The 24,534-nt window shown below is 32.7% G+C and overlaps 1 protein-coding gene across 1 annotated transcript in view; it reads right to left on the minus strand.

Annotated features, from left to right (window-relative positions):
• LOC133178082 (NT-3 growth factor receptor-like) overlaps positions 1-23,566 on the minus strand; it is a 38,856-nt gene extending 15,290 nt beyond the window's left edge. The window contains exons 1-3 of the mRNA XM_061312844.1: positions 23,334-23,566; positions 7,113-7,187; positions 6,723-6,794 (exon numbers count right to left, since the gene is read on the minus strand). Of these exons, the coding sequence (XP_061168828.1) occupies positions 6,723-6,794; positions 7,113-7,187; positions 23,334-23,566 (380 nt within the window). The remainder of the gene's footprint in view (positions 1-6,722; positions 6,795-7,112; positions 7,188-23,333) is intronic.
• Between the last annotated feature and the right edge of the window lie 968 nt (positions 23,567-24,534).

Genomic DNA, 24,534 nt, shown 5'->3' on the forward strand with positions numbered 1-24,534 from the left:
AACAATTAATGCATTTTCACTATATAATCAATAGAGCCCCGCCCTAGCACCAGAACCCCTGACCCTGGGGCCATGAATTTCACAATTTAGGTAGAGGGCCCAATGCTTATTACAATCATGCCAACAGTTTGACTGCTTGATGTCCAGGAGTAAAGAAGAAGATTTTTAAAGATTGCATCAATTTTGGTGGTTTTAGCCCCACCCCTGGGGCCCCAGGGGGGCAGGGAACATGAAATTCACAATTTGTGTTCCCCTTCACCCAAAGAAGCTATATGCCAAAATTGGTTGAAATTGGTTGAGCGGTTCTAGAGAAGAAGTTGAAAATGTTCAAAAGTTAACGCACGACGGACGACGCACGACGACGGACAAAAACGGATAGCAATAGGTCACCTGAGTGACCCAGGTGACCTAAAAATCGCATTTTTACATTATGATTTTTATATTAGGCTTAAGTTGTGTTTTTCTTCATGTTTCTTCTAAAATTAAGTTGTCAGATAAAGTGTACATGTAGGTTCACGGTTGAACATGAAAATGTAATTCAACGTATCTCGGAATTTACATGTATTATCGACTTGTTAAGATTGTCTGGATCACAACATTTGTCGCTGTGAAATGTAATTGATTTCCATTCATAAATGAACAAGTTTTGCTTTGTCATCGAAACTCATATATATATATATTTCATATATATTAATTTAATTTACAGCCTGAACACATAATCCAATGATGGGTCCAAGTTTCTTTAAGGCAAAGAATTTGACATTTTGATGAAATTGCTGGAAAAAACATGAACTACGGGAGAAATATAGGACCCATTCCTAATAAGACGAAGGATGTTCTTTTCATTATTATTTGCTTTTTTGTTCTGATCTTATGCAAGCTTTTAATCTCTGCTTTAGAAGTAAAAAAAAGTAATAATATGGACTTAAATAAAATTGAGACGAATCTCACCCTAAGGGATACTGTTATTTTATGACTAATCGCTTAAACCTTTAAATAATTCAAGCTAAAAATGTTCAACATTTTAACAATGATCATGAAGTATTAATATTCCAATAATCCAAAAATGAAAAATGAATAACATTTGTACTTTTACGCAGTTTTACAGCAAAAATGAACCTAAATATCAATGAAATCCTAGCCATATTATAACCAATTATAAACTTTGCTGTAATTATTAGATACTGTGACAAGAAGCAGAGTCTTTAGAATCAATATACGAGTACAAATATATGTAATACAATAGTTAACGACTTTCAAGGAATTAGATATAATCATGGTTACAATAAATAGACAGACGTGATCAAAACATATCTAAACTTATTAAGCCGATAAAAACACTGGTTTCAAATCATTTTAATGACTTGGACTATTTATGGCTTGGTGACCTTGATGTTGGAGATACGAATCTTGTTGGGTACATACATGTAGGTCATTGAAAAGAATCATCTTAAGGCTTCGTTTTCCAATGACAGTACCTTTAAGATTAATTTTGTCTTTGTTTCAATCTAAAATCATTCAATCAAAGGTTCAATTGATCTGATTGGCTATTGATCTAGACTTATGAGATGTGACCTTCACAAAGTTGAAGGTCATGTGCAACAACATAAATTCAGTTTGTTTCAGATGTGTATCCCGAACCCGATTTTTGTAACGGACAAATAGATACCAGTTTGTGAGACCAAAATCAACCACGTAAATATACATTTCCTCCTTGTTGGGTTTTTGGAATTTTGTTTTCTTGATTGATAAACGCCTCGACTTTGTATATTTCCACGCTTGATTCGAAGTTGAAATTGATTCCCCTTCTCTTTAACCCTAGACTACATAGACCTTTTGGTCATCTCTGCCTTTAATGTTATACTGATTGGACACGTACAGGAGAACTGTAGTGTTTAAATGCTATAATTATGATCATGCAGGTTAGTACTGTATAAGATAGATAAAAAATAATTGCTGATCATGCAGCTTGAAACAGTAAATTAAATAAAATATATATTTATTTAAACTAATTTTTAAGCTTCAAGGTATTGTCCATTCGTATTTTTTTCTGTTCCTTGGCGATAAAGGTTTTAAAGAAAAACTGCTATCTGACATGTCGTGTATAGTACTAGTATTAAGGATATTAACCAATCTTACTTTGATCAAAGAAGAATCTTTACATTTTATTTAACACAGAAATACCTTTCTTTAGAGAAAGCCATAGACAGCTATGGACAGCGTAGAATTAATCTTCATGAAATTGAACTATTAAACAACCGATTCTTCAGAGAATTACAGTCTTTTAGTTGTATATTACAGTATTTCAAAGAAAGATAATGGGTAATCTTAAAACTCCAGACTGTGGAATGTACAGAATAAAGAAAAGAAATATGACTCAAAGCGGATTTTGTCATTAAAATGGCGTGTTAGGTTAAATTTATTAATAGAACTTTCATAATATACACCTACAGTCTGGCAAAAATGTCTCCTACATCCAACTCGATCATTGTACAGTCATTTGTAAAGCTTAGCTAGGTGTCTATGGCTAATATCCAACTCGATCATTGTACAGTCATTTGTAAAGCTTAGCTAGGTGTCAATGGCTAATATCCAACTCGATCATTGTACAGTCATTTGTAAAGCTTAGCTAGGTGTCTATGGCTAATATGACAGATCATTGTTAATAAACTAGTGTATGGTGCTCAGCCGAGCAATAAGAAATCAGTTCAATTTAATTAAACAGGAAACGCTTCAGGACGTCAAAAGGATAACAATATTTCCGATCCGTTTGTCTCCGTTTAATTGTGTTTCTCTACGTTAGTTATTTTTGAATAACTTCTGTAACAGATTTTCCCGATTACTCTACATGACAAGGAATAATTGACAGGGGATGATTACTCCTCAATTGCACCTGATCCCACTTTTCTTTTCAGAGGTCCGTTTTGGCTTGCTTACAAATTGGTTAAATGGATCCACCGTTATCTTCACATTTCATTTATTTTTATGTCCGACAAATGCAAGGTCTGGTGAAGTTGGTTCTGTCTGGTAGCAAGATTTTTTTACGAAACTCATAAGTTTCTTTTTCTGAACTTGACAGTTGTTGATGTCCATTAGACTCGAATCACAGCTGGGCAACTGCCGGCCGTGCAACAGATAAACCGGACATTCTTTAAACACCGTCCGCGTGCGTTAGTCTACAGTTCGAGACCTGTTTTCTAAAGTTTCTTTAGCGTTGCGCATCATATTTTAAGGTGCTCCTTCGTTACTCAAAGAAAAAGTCCATTATTTGACTGTTACATGTCCGGTGATCATACGGTTGATAGCCGTTTTGTACACTCAGAGAGGACTGAATACCAGCAGACTGAGTTTTGTAGCCTTTTTTTCATGTGTTTGACGTCCGTTAGCGTTATCCAGTGAGGTGTGAAGGAGGCACTAATAAGCAAATGCGCTCAAGCGGTTTCTGACAAAAAATCGTAATGGCCACCTATAAAATTATGAACAACCATTATAAGTACCAACACATCTCAGAATTCCACCACAAAATAGCTTTCTGAATAGGCTTGAGTATGAATAAAAAAGAAGTTAAGAAGTTGCGGGGGTATGAAAAGGAAAGCGTGTACGCAAAATTGAAATATATGTTTGAATCACAAGGATAAACATACAAGGTACTTAAATAGATTACCTAGCTCATCTCGACGAATGTTATCTTAGAGTAAGGCAAAGTCTTACACCAAATCAAATATTCTGATAGTATGCAGCCTTGATGCAACATTTCTGGGCTAGGATTTTTAGTTACTTGGGAATGGACTTGATTCAAAACCTTTTTTCTGTTCAATCACCCATAAAATGTAAGTCTAGTACGAACAGCACCCGAACCAAGTCTGGTAGTGTGCATACCCAGATGCATCATCCATCATCCGGAAATTTAGTCAGGTTAAACATATCTTAATCAAGTCTGGTAGTGTGGATACCTACATGCATCATGCATGCACGTGTGGCTACCATGGCGCCTATAGTTACTTTTGAATGGACCCGTTGCTCCAAAACATTAATCTGATCTCTTGTCTAGAAAATATAGGTCAGACCCAGCGTCCGAAGATGTATATATTAACCAGATAAGTTTGGACTAAGTAGGATTTAAAGTTACTAGGGAATGAACCTCCGCCAAAAACTTTAACCTGAACACTGATCCGGAAAACACAGGTCAAATGCAGCATACAAAGCAAGTCTGATAGTGCACATACATGTACCTAGATGCTATAGTTATCAAACAGCTTAAAGTTACTTGGTTTTTGACCTGCTCCAAGAACTTCAAACTTGTCACTCATCCGGAAAATGTAGGTTAGATCCAGCATCTGAAGCAAGTTTGGAAGTATGGATCATAGGTGTATCATTTATGCAAGTTTTTATGCAAGTTTGGTCACCAAAGCGCTTACAGTTACTTGAGAATTGACCTGCTCCAAAACCTTCAACTTGGTCACTCATCCGGCGTAATGTAGGACAGTTCCAGCATCTGAAACAAGTCTGGTAGTGTGTATATTAGATGTTGCAAGTTTGGTCACCATAGAGTTATTATTACTTGGAAATGAGACCTGCTTCAAAAAACTTGATCCTGCTCCAAAAATTTAAACCTACTCATAAAACATTAACCAGGGGCATTCTGTGGCTGAAAATGTAGAGTTTAGAACATGACGGGTACAATAAAACACACTTCATGCGTCTTGTGTTTGTTTCTTTTGCTTCCCTAGCTTTGAGTCCCTTTGAGAATTCTTCACTCTTTGAGGGACGCCACCTATCGCAGGGAAGACTGCAAATTAAGATCGGCTTCGAGCAGTAACGATCTTTTTCGAGCAAGTAACTACTGCAACACGGGACCTCGGTTTCATCCGAATGACTGATTATCGTGTCCTGCAGAACTCTCGACGCAAGGTCTACGAAAAACTCTTGAACGCAGGTGACCGCATCTTTAATTTTGACGTAAATAAGGAAGCCGTTACAATATCGACTTACTCGGCTCATTGGCAACTCAATAGAAAGTCTAGGAATTAGGATCAACTAAAACATTACAACAATTTCTTTAAAGTTGTGAGAAAATCTCTGAGTTATTTATAATTAATTGAACAATTAAGAACAAATAGAAAGTAGCTTTAGTTGAATATTCACTACTTTAGAAGTCATCACGTGACTGGATTCATTCGAAAAAAATCTGTATTAGAATAGAAAAAAACTTTTTTTTTAAATTAATAGATTTTTAAAGAAGAAATCAAAATGCATATCCATAGAATAACATGTATATCAATACGATATCGTGCGTCTAAGATGGGGGGGGGGGGGGTAGGAGTTGTTGGTGAAAGAATTTCAATCAGAAGTGTTCACAAAAGCCTTTTTGCTCAGGTGAGCTAGCAAAAGATAAAGGAAGAAAAAATAATAAAAAAAAAATTGCTTCGATGTTGACAAAAATTAAAGAATTATTACAGCGACGTTTTTATGGCTCTCGTATTTAAGTTTCTTTTAGTCTAACGCTCTGGGTGGCTTTCCGCATTGTTATTATACGTCCGTGTGATATAAATAAACGGATATTGGATCTAAGAAGGTGTGTGCTTTAGTTTACCAATTGTAAACATGTTTTTCTTTTATAAAATGCGTTTTGACAAGACATTCTGTATGACCTTGAGACTGGTCAAAATAAAATAGGTTTGCTTCTGTGTTTCATCTTCATTTAAGGTATTCATAGATAAATCCAGACCTTTTTTATCAGCAACGTAACTGTAAATATGAAGTTCTTGTATTGATCTGTCATGGCCAATAATTATTTAATATGATCTACATAGTTTACATCTGATGCTCAAGTGAGTTATTCTGGTCACAAAGGGGAACGTATTTTTTTTATGGCATTTTGGATTGATTTCCCTGTAACTAATTTGCCCATTGAAACCGCGCTAAAGTCAATGGCAATATGTACATTTTATACAAATAATCCTCCTTCTCCTTCAAAGGGGAAATAATTCATATTAAAATAAAAAAAACAAAGGGGGTTATTTTTCTTATGGTGTAGAAGTATGGGGTTTTGAAAATTGCAACATTTTAAAAGATTTTCTATCCTCATATGGAATTTTGAAAGTAAAAACTTTTTTGGAAATTTGGGTTGAATACCATTTCTCTACTAGAAATCCAGAACGGCTAGATTCTGAAAAGAATATTGTTTTTTCCAAAAGAGAAAATTCTCCGCACATTGTACTCAGTTTTGTACCAGATTAATTTTTTTATATGTTCCATTCAAAATGGCTCATGAAATTTTAGAATGTTTTACATGAATTTGATTTGGATTTAATGTCGAATGCTCAGCATGCTGTTAAATCAAGCAAAATAGGTATTTTAGTTAAAAATACTGTCATGTTCTAAATTTTAAATTTACCGGGTGGGAGTTAAATACAAAATTTAGAACATGACAACTTTGTATTTACTCTCATAGGTAAATTCGAAATTTAGAACATGACAATACATTATTAATGGATAGTTTTATCCAAGGTTTGGATGCTCATGTAAATGTAGTGATTTTACAAAATGCCTAAATTATAGAATGTATAAGTATTTGAGAATTATCGTGTATTGTTGAATTAAGCCTTTAGTTTCCAAATAGGCAAGGAATTGTCACAGTAGGATGAAAAGTTTAGCTCTGTTTAGATACAACATTGAGCTTTGTCCATGATTAATTTTTATCTATGTAAATATTTACGTACAGAGTTTTCAGCTGTTTGTTTGGTTTGAGAGCATTGGAGTCTATCCACTTCAGTCCAGTATCTTCAATCAGTCTATTGATTAAATAAATAAAATGAAAGTATTCTATACACTGTATATATATATATATATATATATATATATATATATATATATATATATATATATATATATATACATGTACATGTATACTACTTGACAAAGTTTCAATCTATAAAGAAGTATAAAAATTTAAACTCGGTGTTAAACTCGTCTCGTTAAATTTTTCAAACGTGTATGTTTGAGTATATGTAACATTTCAGTAATGACTGAATATCGATTAACCCTATTTTTGCATTAATTCTTTCCAATTAAGTGTAACATTTTAAAAAAAGGACAAAAAATTTACTTACAATCGTTCTAGACTAGAGTAGTACTGGAGAGTTGAATTGTCCAGATGTGTAAAATTTGATTGTTTCTCAATTAATCTGAAAAAGAAATTAAAAGATAGTAAAATCTGTTTTCCATAATTACACAAATAATTAAAGACGAAGGAAGCATGGTCTACTTCCTGTTTAAGGTAGTATTCTTGTTTTCTGTAATAAAAATGCATAATTATATTTTTTCTGGTTTAAAATATGAATCTCCAGTAGGAAGCACTTTACATGTGTAGGTTGGCACAAACAGAATTGTCATTTCACGTCAATGTATAATACATTGTATATTAATTAACGATGTGAAAAAAACTATTAAATAAATATCAATTATAATGATCGTCTTTCACAGACACACAATTTCATTGCAAAAATTAATACAATATCAAAGCTGAAGAAGTATAAAAATATACAATATTGAAGTGAACAAATAAATAGTGAATGCATTCACAGCATTCAAGTTGAAATAGTGAATGACAAATAAAAATTCCAACAAGCAAATTCAAAGAATTCTGGTCCCCCGTTTCCGGTGTCTTAGTGGATGGGATGCCATTATTTATGGCATACTGTGTCAAATATGAACGCCCCATCATATGTCATTTAAAAGTAATCACGAAAGATAATTTTTTTTGAAAATTAGGTCAAACATGAAGGTCGAGGTCAAGGAGTCAAAAATCATCTTGTCACAGGTAATGCACAGGTTAAATATCAAAATCCTATCTCTTCTCAATTAAAGTTATAAGGAAAGATAACATTTTTGGAAAGTAGGTCAAACTTTAAGGTCAAGGTGTCAAAAAATTATGGTATATTCAGAAAGGTCTTGTCACATATAATATACATGTGTAATATGAAAGCCCTATCTTTTCGCTTTCAAAAGTTATGAACAATTTAAATTAATGTTAGAATTTTTGAAAAATAAGTCAAACTTCAAGGTCACGGGGTCAAAAACTGTAGTATACTGTATTTGGAAATGTCTTCTCACAGGTAATGTACTTGTGAAAGTGTACTTGTGTACGAGTAAAAATATGTAGTGCTAAAATTCCAAGATATTAAATCAACGAAATGTGAAGATTTGAAAAAATTACTTCTAAATATCCTTCCACCACAAGAAATAGCCCCCATTAAATATTGTTTCTTCACAATTTTTTGAGCAGTTTTTAATTTGAATATAGTATAATTTGCATTGTTTAATTCAAATATGGCATAAAAATTGAAGTATACTAAATAATTTTGAAGTTAAAGGTTCTGATCAAAATTTTCTCAAAAGCTGACGAGTGACATACCTTAAAATTAATTGTGTTAAAAAAATGTTTGATTTTTGAGAAGTCGGTTAATCCGATTTATCTCTTAAACTAAGATGAATACAGTTATTGAGAATAAGGTTTATCACCTTGTATTTTGACATGCAATTTATTTTTCCGGAATTATGTGGTGCTCTCTTAAATTCACAAGAATGTCCTATCGGATATTATATTTTATATTTAGTGCTGATGAAATGAAGGAGATAATCATCAGAATCGCACGAAGAAATAGGTTATCATTCTTTTTCAAACCCATTGCTTAACTCAAACTGTAATCTCATGAATATCTCAATCGATGGATAATCGTTTCATATTTTAAAATATATTCACGAGTACATGAAAGCAAATGTTTTTGGTTAATTTTTTATTTCGTTTTATATTTGCACGGAAAAAGGGTATTCGAATGTTAAGAGTTGGATTTTCAAGACTTCTCTTAAATTAGAACCACGCTCAGCATTATCTTTAGCTCGTCCGTTGCAACTCGATCGGAATTCCTTGTAGATGAACACAATATCAAGTAGTAGAAAGCGTATCATGATTTCGAACATGTTGACAATTTAGTTTTGGTCGAATTTACATAAAATATTGTCCAAAAAATTTAAAACAAGTTAAGTTTTGCCATGTCCTTTGTCACCTGCATTAGACTGCTTTGTTTCTAAGAAAAGTGGATACATGTATCATAAAATGAATGCATGCTGCTCAAAGTAAAATCAGAACTTAGACAATTCAGTAGTCTACTTTATCCAACATAGTGATCAGTGTGAAAGTTTTTAAATGCCGAGTGTGTCTTTATGAATGATGTTCAGAATGTAAGATTTCGCTTGTATTTCTTTGGATGTACTTGCCGTTTTCAGTTGTTAGTCAATATTCAGCCGCTCTGTCGATGGTTGGATATTATTAATGTGTGAAATTCAGTTAGTGCTATTTTGGCAGGTAACTATATATACTTACGGGAAACAGTTGTCTCCAGGTCCCCCAGACCTGATAAATATATTATACTGAATGCAATGCTGCCAAATCTTTATAAGTGGTAAGATCAGCGCATGAATTATGAGCATGCAAGTAGCATGTAAATTAAAAATGTTTGAAAAAAAAAAACCAATACAGTTCTACCAATACTGAGTAATACCGGGGTATTAATATTTTATCAAGTCTAAGAGGCTGAAATTTCAATTTCAAATTTTAATTTAATGGGAATGTATAAATAAAACCATTATCGAATGGTATACACATGTACATGTAGCTTATAATATTGCAAAGGGTTTGATAAAATAACATGACTGTACACATTCTTGGACTGACTTTGTCATTGATCAAAGGTTTATGTCCTGAGAAATCACGGAAATCGTCAGGTCAGAATTTCACCACTGCGTCTAGAGAAAGCCGGAATAAATTGGATAATTTAACGAAGCAGTAATAATTTTAATGATTTTGCACATTAATCCTGCATGTTAACGTTAAAAGCAAGAATAAAATAAACGTATCAAAGCAATCAAACTTTAGTGTCAAGTAAGGTCAAACGTAACATAATACAATGGCGGAATCGTGTAGAGATTGGGATCAGGATTAGTGCCATCCTATGTACAAATATTACTAAAAAAGAACATTTTTTATTGTGCACTTGAACTTGACTGACATGCTTTATTTTTTAAACAAAAAGCATGAAAATTGAATAATCTGTCCCAAAAATATTATTTAAAATTCAACATTTTCACTAAAACTACTACAATAAGTGCAAAAACTACTTTGACGAGTTTACATTTTAAGAAAAAGAATCGTTAAAATGAGTATTTAAATCTATTTAATAAAAAAAATTAGCACAATCACAACTTCGGTCCTTGTTTCTCAAATTACTATCAGTGTTTGCAAATTAAACAATGAAATGAAGTAATTTTCCAGATAGACTGAAACAATTTCTGGTTTTTACACCTTCTATTTCCAAACAGGGAAAAACAATTTTTAGAGAATAATTATAATATATCAGAAAATAATATATCACAAAAAAAAATTTTTGTACAAATAAACGAAACGGATGTTAAATTAATGTTTGTGCATTGCCTGTGCAACGAAAGAGTCATGAATTTCAATCCACAGTATTGTTTTTCCCGGAAAAGGTTTCGATTAAACTTACATTTCACACCTATTTAAATGGAATAGTTATTAATCATTCATCCTGTGAAATTTGCTCTCTACCTTTCATCAAATGTGCAAGATGTCATCAGTCGATGGGTTAGATTTGAAAGAGTGTGCCAAAAGTATCAGTAGCTGGCTCGACCAATAATTTTATTAGTTACGATTATTAATGACCTTTTATTCAGTAACTCTGGTGCAGAAATTTTGAATTAGTGGCACAGGTATTTTAATGCATTAGCACTTACAACAGAGATTTTTTTTAATTTTTTTTTTATTTCTGTAAGAAACACACGAATATGGTCCACTTATTGCAGTCCTTTTTGAAGGACAGAATCTTGTAACTAAATATAGAGTAACAAGAGAATGTGTGACATCAAAAATCAGCATTACAAAACATACACATAAATATTTTTATTTATGAATATGTTGATAAATTTTTATGCGACAAGATCAATATTTTCCTAAGGTAATTACTTTTTCTTATTTTATGCAGAGAACCATATATTGTAAAGGGAAAACACAAAGAGTCTGGAAAAAGAACGTTTACTTAGTTTGATCGCTCTAAAAGTACTTTGCAGTAATGAGGAAACTTCCAATGTGAAATCATTGGATAGAATATGCATAAAAAATAAAAAAAATTGTGCTAGTTCTGTCATTGTAAATAAAAGAAAAAAAAAAGAGATATGGTACGTCCATTTCTGTAGCAGAAAAGAGGAAGTTTAATGTTTAAAATAATACATAGTCTCGCGCCAGAGCACTTCCTGAAGTTTCGCAAACTACCCATTACGATTTACGTAATTGTAATAATATTGTCATACCCCAGTGTAGAATAATCTTACTAAAATACTCATTTTTTCCATCAACAATATCATTATGCAATGCTTTGCCTACTGAGATAAGAAACCTTGACACCATAAATGCTTAAAAAAAAAAGACCCCTTATAGGGGAATCTCTCCAATTTTTTTTCTTGTTGTGACAAGAAAACGAGTTCACTCAGTTTTAACTACAATCAGACAAGATGCAAGTCTCCTTAAGCTAGATTTATTTAAGGGTTAGCTTTCAAATGATGAGGGCATTGTACCTGTGAAATTCTTCTCTGCTTCTGGGCATATTGGAGGCAAACTGAGTAAAAGTTTTAATAATATAAGTAAGGGTATTTTTACCAGATTTTTGAACATCTGGACCATTTAGTTAAGCATTCTGGTCCTGGGCAGGGCTCTATTTTAATTTGTATTTTACTGAGAGAAGTTATTCCCCTTTTCCATTCACCTTTGATAATTAATCACAAAAAATTATGTATTTGAAAGGTTCATAGAATAAGATAATTATGCAAGAAATTTTATTGTATAATTCAAAAAGTACTTTCTTAGTTTTAATAATCAGGTAGACCTGTAAGTAATTATAGATAAATAAAAATGAGACAAAAATAACTTAAATTATTAAATGTTCTTCAAAGAACACGAGAGGTCAATGTAAGAGGTCTTAATATGGGTTTAAAAATAGTACAGAAGTACTACTAGTTTGGTATTAGTCTGCGTGGTGATAGTGATAAGTGGGGGACAGATTAGAACTTAATATAAGAGTTGATACTGAATACTAGACTAATTCTTTTGTTGATCCTGATCTTCCTATTTCTCTTGCTTTAGGGCAACAAAACTTCATCTATCAGTTCATTTAACTTCTGAATTGTTATACTATCTAAGTTGGTAAAACTTGTGTCTAATCCTTATTAATTATGTTTTAATAAAATATGTTTAAATCAGCGAATCCAAATAATTGTAGAGGGGGGGGGGGGGGACCTAACGACAGTCATTTGCAATTTACAAGGAAAGATAATTTGTGCCCCTTCAAATCCACCTAGAATTTTTAGGAATACGAAGTTCAGTGCGTCAAGGGCGAATACATTCCCTATTAATTTTTCAATAAACCTTTTTAAATAGACTACGTATTTCCCCATGTCTATGGTGAAATTGGTAGTATAAAAAAGAAGAGACAAGCAGCCGTCTACATTATAATAAACATACCCTGACTATCTTGTCAAGCTTCTATAATGAGTGATACCTTAATAAAAAATAAATTGCAATCTAAATGAAAATGTTTATTAATTAGCTTCCCACATGAACAGCTATAATTATCTCAAGATCAAGTCACTTCTAAAAACGAGTTATAATGGCATTTTACTGAAAGAATTTTCATTTTAGAAACGTATCGATATTTTGATTTTTTTTCTTTTGTTGTATAGTTTAAAAAATTACGATTTTCAAGGAGAAAGATGCAAATTTAATCACAGTCAGAGTCGTTGCATGGTGTCAGTACTGTTCAATTGGTTGATGTGAAACAATCTGAAATATAAGCGTAGTAGGTATAGAGATTCTGAATATGACCGTCTTAATGTTTTACGTGTATATAGCATATAAAGTGTTTGAGGAGACTTTTGATAGGTTTTTAAATCGTTTCTGTCAAGTTTCTAATTCTTTTTTTTTCATCCAACTCTGGTGTCAGTGGTGGCCGAGAAAAGAACGATTAAATCCCGATGAGCAATGAAATATGTGGAGATAACGAACAGTATTCGAGCTCAAAAGTCCATTAAACATTACAAAATAGGAGCAGAGCAAACACGGACCTCTAAGACATCAGAGGTGGGATCAGGTGCCATGTAGGAATGAGCATCCCCTGCCGACGGGTCACACCCGCCGTGTGCTCCTTGTCATGATCGGGAAATAATGGAAAAATCCGTCGACTATTCAGTGTTTAAATAATGGCCTACATGTAACAACTAGTATGAATAAAGTCAGTCAGCATTTGACTATATAAACTCTAACAATTTTTCTCAAGAATTCCGGGTTTTGTTTATTTTTTTTTAATACATAATAGTCTTTTCTGTCCTCTTTGATAAGAAGCTTATTTTTATTTTACTTTGATCTCAAAACAGTGTAAGGCATTTTTAGTTTTGCACAAATATTTTTAACGATAGCATGTACATGCAGGTGGCTTATTTGATGAAACAATTGATATAGTATTACTGTTTTAGAATAATTTCATAAATTTTATTTTCTATAAATGTAGACCATGTGATGAAATTTTATCCTTTAAATAGCTTTTATACGCACGCGTTTATTTAAATCTCCAGTTTACCTTATACATTTTATACATTTGTACAAATTCAAAAATCTAAACTACTAATGAGTTTTTCTCTGCAAAAAATCCAAAATTCTGCGGTTGAATAACAAAAATTCGGGCATATAGAGTTAATCTTTATACAACATTGTGTCATGATTTTGTATCTGAAAATGCAAGTGACTAAATACTGTTTCGTTTCCTTTTCCTGTGTGTACTTGAGTTTTGCACTCGTTAAACCTATATTTCTGGGTGCATATGCATCAGATTAATATGCCAAAGGTATGCACTTAATGTTCTTCAGATAGATGTTATTTGAATGTATTTTTCTCATTTGTCTTTGATATCTCGATATGAAAATAAGTTACGATTAGAATTATTATAACAGACAAAACACAAAAGGCAATTTCTCTGGAACCTAATTTAATCAATCTTCGTTTTGAGCTAAGTTGGAGCTCGAAATTATATCCATGCATGGCTTCCGAATTCAACTATAACTGTTATGAATGGATTGTACAGATACATACACGTAGTATTTCGAAATTGTTAGAAAGTGTGCATGCTACACAATGTAGTAAGAAAAGGCAAGTTAAGATTTATATGGAAATACCTGCTAATGGATAGTTGCAGAACTGTAGCTCTCTGGTTGAGAAAATTCGGACAGATAAACCAGAGAGCTTTCAAGCATTGTACAAAAAAACCCTTCCATTTACGGCGACGCTTTTTTTCGCTCTGGAATAGGAGTCAAATATATGGTTAAATAATTCATAAAGCGGGGAAATGCATAAGAAACAACAAAAATAATACCCGAAGAGTGATTAAAAGCGGCGCCGTAAATCGAAGGTTTTTACAAATGAATGCTTGGATCATTAGCTTACTGGTTAATCTATCCGATTTTTTTCAAGCAGGGAGCTAAATGCATTTTTGCAGGTAATAAATGGACAGATATACAAATTGTAAAACAGAAATAAAAATCGGACTGTGTACGGATCAAATCGCAAAAACGAAAAAAAAATGTCGTGACTGGTAATACAATATCCCAGTGTTAAACCACACGGTTGACGTTGAAATATTTATACTGTAGTGTGTTGCTTGAAATTCTCAGTTATCAAAGCCAACGTTATAAAACTACAATATCCTTCCTCAAATTTGTCTCCCGCGTGGCGCAGTGGTTAGAGCGTCTGCTCTAGAGTCGCGAAGTAAGGAGTTGATCCTTACGTCGCGGGTTTGAATCCCACTGTGGGACGTGGAGACCGGTCCTTCGGATCAGACCGTATAAACCGAGGCCCCGTGTCGCAGTAGTTGCTGGCACGAAAAAGATCCCTCACTGCTCAGTGGCCGTAAGTGCCGAGTATAGGACAAAATTTGCAGCTCTCCACTGGCAAGTGGTGGCGTCTCCATATGAGTGCAAAATTCTCGAGAGGGACGTTAAACAACATACAAACAAACAAACAAACAAACAAATTCGGATCGTCATGATCTTATTGAAATCCCTTCATTTACATTTTCACTTTCTTTACATGTTCCATATTTACGTTTATTACACAACTGTTCTAAATTACAATTGTTGTTGCGTTTTACATTTGGGAATAAAAGTGATAATACTATGTTTACATGCACGTTGAAATGGAGAATAATTGATACATTTGCTTATTGAAAGTAATGCACCCATAAATTTAAATATTTTGTCAATACGGTGTAAGTGCAAATTATGAATGGTAATAAAAAAAATATATATATACAAGAAAATTCTTGTTAGTGTTGACATGAACAATTGAAGTAGTATGCACTGCGCGTCCTTGCTCCTATTGCTACCTGAATGTATTTCCGTGTAAACGACATTCTGTTCATTTGCTTTGTTTCTATGAACGTCGACGTCGTCAAACTGCACATTCAATTAAAATAAATTATATTCTGTTTTCCCCTGTCATGTATATATATGTACATTAGTTTGCAATTTTGTGCACATGTATATATCAAACATAATTACGGACTTTATGATTGAATTCCTTAATTGGTAAAAGCTTTATTACTACATGTATTTCCGAAAAGTTCGCTTTTGCAGTCAATGGGTATTTTATCTACAGATTACTCCATGCACGCGATCAGTACGGAGGGCTCATGGTGGGTGTGACTGATCGACAGGGGGTGTTTACTCCTCCTAGGCACCTGATCCTATCTCTTTTTTTTCCAGTGATCTGTGTTTTTAACTTTTAATGCATATCAAAGCTGCATAACAGTTTATTTTAATTTGTTATAAATGAATGAAGATTGGCGAACAAGGCGAGCGAAATACCTACAGTGCAATAAACATGAGGGTGAAAAAATAAATCTCAATTATAACAAAATTTTCTTTGATATTTCATCTAACATTAAAGTATATCTTATCTAACATCTCCACACTGTGCAAAAGTCTCACAAAGATTGAAATTATTTGCATTCACACACTGAAGAGGGCAAAAAGAATAATTTTCTCATACTATAACACAATTTTTCGATGTGAGTGGGTCTTCGGTTTATTTTTTGAAAGTTTATCCTCAAAATTTGGTTAAAAATAAACATCTTTTGGTTAACATGGAGCAAAGACCCACTTTAATAGAATATAGTATATATACTATATAGAATTTGCAGCCCTCCACCGGCAAGTGGTGGCGTCTCCATATGAGTGAAACATTCTCGAGAGGGACGTTAAACAATAAACCAACACTTACTATATAGATTATTATAAATTATGCGTTTCATTCTTGAAAAAAAGAAAACAACTTTTACACTCTACAGAATCATTGATCAGCAAAAACTACAACATTGTATGCGCAAAATAATTAACTTTTAACAACGTGAGGAAAAGGAACACATAAAATGGCTTTACGTAATCAAGGTGGTCTCAGATAAAATAGTACTTTGAGTTTAACAAACAAGATCGTGTATGTTGGTTAATTTGTTCCGGAATTTTGAAATCTGGTGACTTACCGTCTAAAATTAAATAGCGATCGTCCGAGAAATACCCATTAAAAGGAAAAACATATATCGCTGAAAGCAATTGCTAGTTTTCGAATACTATGCATTTTTTTTTAAAGAATCTGTCATATTATTTCGTGTGGGATTTGAAACAATTCGTAATTAGAAGACACAAAGTTCATCAATAAACAGGTAGTGAGTGTTTGCCAATAATAAATGTAATCCAGTTTAACAAAATTAACCAGCCGTGATTCCAGAAAAATAAAGCAGTCCGTCTACGCTTTCAGACTCGAAACAACCCTTGTACCAGTTCACTATTATTTTTTACCTTTTTTAATTCTGAAAAAGTTGTAACTAATTATCTTAAAATTTCTTAGGATTTATGACAGGGAATGGATGTATATCTAGTTTAGTTATTGATCGCTTTTCTTCCGATATGAGATTACTTCATGTAAAAAATAAAAAAGAAAATGTGACCAATCATAGTAATTATGATAAGATTAAACTTAGACAACTCTCATTTTACAAACCATCCGAGATTCCCCAGAATTTTTTATTTGTAACATTATTCATGCACATACGCGTATTACATATACTCTCGTAGGTGTGAAATCAATTAAGAGTCTTTTGTACTTGCTTTCAAATAGAAACAGGCCCGTAGGAAGCAATTTCAGTTTGGGGGGGGGGGGGGCGGCACTATCAAAAACGGTCATCAGATGTTTTTTTTTTTTGAGGGGGCACAAGGATATAGTAACTATGTTTTCTATAGTAATTTATATATCGGCAAAATTATTGGGGGGGGCACGGCCCCCCGTGCCCCCCCCCCCCCCCCCGGTTCCTACGGCCATGAGAAACAAAAAAAAAGTCTCTTTAGCGTACTAGTATTCAAAGTTTGATGGTATTACACGTGCATAAATTTAACATTTTTCTCAAATAAAAATGTTTCGTTTGACGTTTTCTTTATGCAAATGGTTATATGTTTTCTAAACGAATTTATTGACCTATTTTGTACGAGGACAAGTCGGTTAAGTCGGGAACCATCCCAATAGAATAACAGTTGTTAATTAATAGGATAAAAAACAGATTTATTACCAATAAGCTTACAGTATGTATTGCATTATAAGATGGATGTTTAGAATCAAACAGACAGATGTCCGGTCCTGCGGTCATTAGTTTAACAAAATCCTTGTTTTATTATAAATGACCATCACGGACAGCCTTTGGGCCTTACAACAATAGACTGGGCGTCCCGTTACAGCGGAGTGCGCATGTTACATGAAGGCTGTATTGAACAGGTTCCATGGTACAATAGAAGAGTTAATTTGGCTTAAATTAAATTGTGCAAATAGTGTCTACATATAATGAAAGACTATCGATATTGGTACTTAACACTTTGCCAAAAATCGAAATATTTCTAATAATTGGGTTTCTCAAGTCAAGTGTGTATAATCTTGTTTCAATACTTCACTAAGTATAATTAACAATTTTATACAGCAAATTTTTCTAAGTATTTTTTTTTTGGTCTACAATTGTATGTACAAAATGGTATAAATAAAAAAAAAAGATAAATCCAATTTTTTTTTATAAATACATTTTACGATTACAATGTTATATTACAATGTAAGTACACTGGAATCTAATGGCTTCTATAGCAAACTAATAAGATACGAGCTATGCTAAAAAGATTTTTATAAAAAGTTGCCAGACATATAAGACTTTTTTTTTGGGTCTTAACTCGTTATTTAGTGAATCCACAAGACATTAACCTTCAGTAGTAATTAAAAAAAAACTGTGTTTAGGAAATTAAGACTTCCATCTAAACGTGTTTAATATTGTATTTAGCAGCGACTATACATTAAAGTCTTAAGTACAGCATGGTTTAAATATAAAAGCGTTGAGAAATTGAACGTTTTTCGAATTACATTCCCTGAAGAGTAAAGATATCTTCCTGGAATTATACATATAAGCAGTGATAAACGTTTCCAAGTTATGCTTCTAACCGGGGGATGAATCATAATCCTGACCCAAGGTCATTTGGACGAGGGCAATGACAGAAAAATAACGCGCCACTCAAAATGGCTATCCGCTTTTTATTTTAAAAAAAGTATCCTGCATCTACCACATCAATTTAAAAAAAAAATCAGTAGATGGATATTTTTGAGCTCATTCTTCGTACCTCTCTAGTTTAAGAAAAAAAGGATTCGAATTTACTTGTTTCAAGATAAGCTTCACATCTACATATATATATATTGAAGTTCATTATTAAAGCATCATTCTAGAAAAAAAAATATTCGCCGTGTTTACTAGCTAAATAATTAAGTGCACGAACTATTAATAGGTCAATTTATATCCGTCTGATCACAAAACAAACCTTTTTAAGACGGAATGCACTTTTGAAGCACATCGCAACAGTTCAATTACATTAATGCATGCGAGAATAAATACATGTCTCATTATTGAAAGAAAAAAATTATGCGGTGTAATACACTTTATCTCATTGACGGAATTTTCAAAGAATTAAATACACTTCCACCTAACGTTAAACCATTTCCGTCGGTGTTAAATCACATAAATGATCTTTTGATGTATTTAAATACAACGGCATAGTTTTCACCGATATGGATGACTGAAATCTGAAAGATAAATTGACGTACGATGGGAAATGAATTAACTATATCAAGTGTTACACATAGCGAAATGCAAAGTGCAGACCAGAACTACATGGTCTTTATAAACATTCAAAGACCAAATCTCTGTGAAAACTAGTAATTACTGAGCACAATATTTTTGAAGCGTCGATGAAATATAGAGATAACGAACAGTATTCAAGCTCAAAAGTCCATTAAACATTACACAAAATAGGTGCAGAGCAAACACGGACCTCCAAAACATCAGAGGTTGGATCAGGTGCCATGGAGGAGTGAGCATCTTCTGCCGACCGGTCACACCCGCCGTGTGCTCCTTGTCATGATCGGGAAATAACGGAAAAATCAGTCGACAATTCAGTGTGTAAATAATGGCCTAACAATTGGTATGAAAAACGTCAGTCAGCATTTGACTCAATGACGAAAGGGAAAACAAACTCCCTAGAATGTAACGTGTTACGTAGGCGTACATGACAACCCCTTTTCTTAAACACTGAAATAAATGAAGGAAGACCTCTTAGCTGTGGAGTCTGGAGCTTAACCTCATTCAATGTAAAGATACTGCCTTAAATATACTACGAATCATACAGAAGGGGCAAGCAGCTCTGTTTTTCCAATACTTTAATAAACATAGGAAAATATATTAGGGGTGGTAATTTGCAACCGGTTAACCGATTACTCGGTCGGAACGATGGTAATCGGTTAGAAAATCTGTAATCGGTTAGTCGGAAAAAATAAAATATATGTAAATTTGAAAGAAATTTTCTTACAATTCATTTTTAAAAATGAAACTTCTACATAAACATTAATTTGATAATTTAGAGTTTTTACATACATGTATGTATTTAAGCTGATTTGGAGATAATTATTGTTTTCCTGATTGAGATCGCGGGGTAATTGGTCAGTTTGTGAAGTGTTAATTACTGTATAAACAACATGTGGTTACCCCGACTGTCCTGTAATTCTGATGTTAAATAAATCGCCGTTGAGCACTGTGAATCATTATCTATCTTTTGCAGTTATCTATCAAATTATATTATTAGACAAACATTGTATATTAAGTGAAAGTTCAGACTTAGTATTGTTCATAGCGACAATGCAGAATGTGTAACATCTGCTATCAACGTCTGATTTCTCAGGCATGTTTCATGGTTTTCTTATTTTTTTTTTTCTTACCTATTGAAATTGAAATAAAATACATGTACATGTAGTTTCCTGATCAAGATAAACAGATTGTTTCTAACATCTTACTATGAATAGAGCTACTTGAAAAAAAGGTCAAGAAAATGTGTATTTTGATATAATGTACGATTAACCGGTTAATCGGTCGGAACGTCTTGCGGTTAACCGATTAGCAATTCTGTAATTGATTGCCATCCGTAAAATATATATATAATTTTTTTTTTTCAAATCTGGTTATTTATAGTAAATACATTCGAGGTGGGGAGTTTTGCGAGCTTATCGGAAAGACCCAAGAAGATGCGATTGTTTTTCGATATGATATGATACACATGTTTAATCATTGTATATAACAACCTCTCTGCATGTTCACTAAACTTTCATCCCTAACAAAAATAAACTATAGTTAACTATAATAGTAAAAACTTTGATACTTTGATTTACTATGAAACTTTACTCTGGAACTTTTTTGAAATTTCAAAGCTTAAAATCTCTGAAATTCGATAAAAGTGATGTCAAATTCCAAAATAATATTTGAATTTGCAAGATGTAATAGTTCCATTTGATATAAAACTATTCATGTTTGAATTGGAGAAGATAAAATATAATAACAATCTGAAATCCTTAGTAAAAATACTTTGATTTACTACAGAAAAAACATTATTAACTTTAATAAAAACTTTGATTTACTATAGTAAAAACATTATTAACTTTAATAAAAACTTTGATTTACTAAAGTAAAAAAAATCTGATACTATAGTAAACTATAGTTAACTATTATAGTAAACTATAATTATCTATAGCAGTATTTTTTGTTAGGGATATTATCACATAAATTGTAGCGCCAGAAACTATTGTTTACTTCACAACTTGGATATGTTCGGAGGGATTTTATGTTAAACAAACTTTACACATCTTGTTTCATTGTAATGCCAGACGGTGTCTCACACCTTAATGCCACTGGCCAGTAGTGTTTGATTAAGGGTTACTGGTTGTACAATTGTTTTGTTTTCATTAATCCTGTAGGATATCTACGTATAAGACATAATAATCTCGATAATTTACTGAAAATCATCATTTATCGGAAAGAAAGATGAAATGAAAATGTTGTGCCTCATTCTGTTAATTGGGGGAGGAATATACCGATTTTAGGACAGACCAACTATTGTCATGGTCTAATTTTAGTATTCACCTGTATATCCACTCGAGGACATGCAAAGTAAAAAAAAAATATTTACTAAAAATGTGTAAAGTACAACCCTATTGATTTCTTACAATTTTAAAAAGATTATACACTGGCATAATTATATAAAGTAAAGTTGTTCGACTCACTAATTCAAGTGTAATATTAAGTTAGTGGAAGAAGTCCCTATATGCAGATAAAATTGTGTTAAAAAGAGAAGAATTACTGCGGTATAAGTTTTGTTTTTAATTTTAGGTGCTTCCGAATTGCTTTACTGTATTCCGAGACACTTGACATTTTCAAAGATAAATGAAAATTCAATGGTTCCTAAGGCATTTGGTTCCAAGTGTGATTTATATCAAAAATGGGCCAAATACTGACATCTCTATAAATCTGGACTTAATAATTCGAGACAATGCATAGGGCAGCAAGAATATTACAGAGACGAACGATCGAACACAAATTTTTATCTAATTAATGTCACTGCCATTCATCAATCGTCAGGTTTAATAGCTAGTTTTTCTTTTAAATTATCTTATAAAATATCAAAAAGAATTTAAATAAGACTTGATTTCTTCAACTTCAGTATTGTACGACTTTGAAGGCCGTTACTTGCGCCAACAGATTCGGAAGTCAGAAATCAGCGAAACTTAATTAAGTAGACCAAAAAATAAAGGAGACATTTGGAATCGTCAGACATCTAATACATTGTATGTCTGGTATCTTAAGTAATCTAATGTATAGATTGAAAATTTCAAGCATCATCAGTTCAACGTACTGTTCTAAAGCTCAAAACGATCGAGAGTATTGTTGGTATCCAAAAGAATTTGTAAATCAGGCTGTTTTACCTGTATTGAAAATAAGCGAATTTTGTTGATCCGTAACAAAGCCAGGAGTGTGTGTGTGTGTGGGGGGGGGGGGGGGGGGGTAATAGTACACGCTGAATTACCATACATATATTATTATTATTTATATAAAATTATATCATTTGTAAGGACTGTTGAAGATTCAAAGCAAAGCATAGCTTATGTATCGGAATTACAAGAATTTAGAATATTTGTACCTAACACAAAGAGGAGATCAAAGCAAAAGCTTATTTGTCGATAAAATGGCCACAATCTTGTGAAAGATGAAAAATCTAGTTATCCCTCTACGTTTATAGTCTTTTCATAGTTCTATCAGTTAAAGCAAGAAGCCGTCCCATAGGACCCATAGTATCGACCAGGCAACGACCAAGTGTTTATTATTGAATAATTTCAAGGAAGTAGACAGATGTGTAATTTTTCTTTGGCTGATCATTCTCTTGGTTATCAGCTAAACGAAATTTAAAATTTAGATTGACAGGTTATCTTCATAATTGTATAAATCAGCTATACTTGATTATGAATCCTTTAGAAATTTGCTTTAATTATTAAAAATTAATGCATATTAAACAATTCTTAAATGTACCAAAAAATTTAAATACCATTAATCACTTACGAGCCAAATCGTACACATGTAGATTCAGCTATGTTTAAAACGGACTGAATATAACGTATCATGCTTTGCGCAGAGCAGAAACACATTTCATGATTGTAAACATATCGTCTAGATCAGAAAGTACCCCTTTTATCATTTACAAGTGGTGGATCGCTAATATTTGTTCATATGCTTCTGTCTGTATATAGAATAACTTCTACTTACAGCTCCGTGATATTGGACATTAAATCTGGATCTATTCGAGGAATCTCAGAAATCGTGTCTTTTTTTCTACACTCCATAACTAGGATATTTTTGACGATACCATCTATCTTCTCACAGGTGCAATCACTGGCACAGTTCCTGTTAAGTTTAGCTGCCGCTAGCATCAGTGGCAAGACGAAGTCAAGCAAAAGAAAAGTGAGTTTAAAAGCAAACATGTGGACACAAGTCTTCATGATTTTTTTTTAATATTCATCAATTCCTGCTCGATGTTTAATATTCATCAATTCCTGCTCGATGTTCAGTTAACACCTGTTGAAATGTAGAATTGACTGATCAGTCAGTCTCGATTTGTATCCATCTAAGCTTTGATAAAGTAAATCCTTTTGATGCTATTCTATAATGATTACTATTTTTCCAAAGAATTCCTGACATATAAAGTCCATTGACGGTGCTCAATCTTACAACATAGCTGTTATAATGAAAATCAGAAAATGGACTTAACCCATTTCAACTCCACAATAAGATATCTGCTATACATATGTGTAGGATGGGATATTGATTTTTGTTAACCATCCATAAGCTCTGATACCGGTGTACCTTTAAATGTTTAGCAGCTACAGGTGCGATGATTTCCAATGGCCTGATAAATGTATTAATTGGAAGCTGATTGCAGTTATGTTTTATTTATTGTCAATATAAAAAATTATATTTGCAATGTTTTCACTGAAGGAGTTAATTATAAACTTGCCAAGAACCATTTTTTGCACTTTTTTGTGGAGGTCACAAGTTCAAGTTGTCATGAGAATGCGTAAATAAGTAAAATATAATAGTAAATCCAGGTAGTATTCGAAATCGTATATTATGTAAACATGTAATATGTATTGATAAATTAAAAATATTTTTTAATAAAGCTCGAATAAATCTCAATGTTTCTGAAGGCATTTGAAAGGATTTTTAATTTATTGTTCTGCAACTTGGAAGAATATGGAAATAGACATTTTGAATCAGGCCTTTGGATTACAATACTGCAAGGTCATTTTATTTAATTTTTGGGGAAACTTTACAGCTTCAGTAAGAGGAGAGGAGGAGGGGACTGTGGGTGGGACTAGTGACAAATACAGGACTTGTCCTCATATATACATTATGATGAATGGTGGGGTAGTTTCAAAGATTTTGCAAATCTTCTCAACTCTTGGAGCCT

Source organism: Saccostrea echinata, unplaced genomic scaffold (assembly GCF_033153115.1).
Source record: "Saccostrea echinata isolate AGI-Se365-2 ecotype Australia unplaced genomic scaffold, CSIRO_AGI_Sech_v1 ptg000002l, whole genome shotgun sequence".
NCBI classification, from domain to species: Eukaryota; Metazoa; Mollusca; class Bivalvia; order Ostreida; family Ostreidae; genus Saccostrea; species Saccostrea echinata.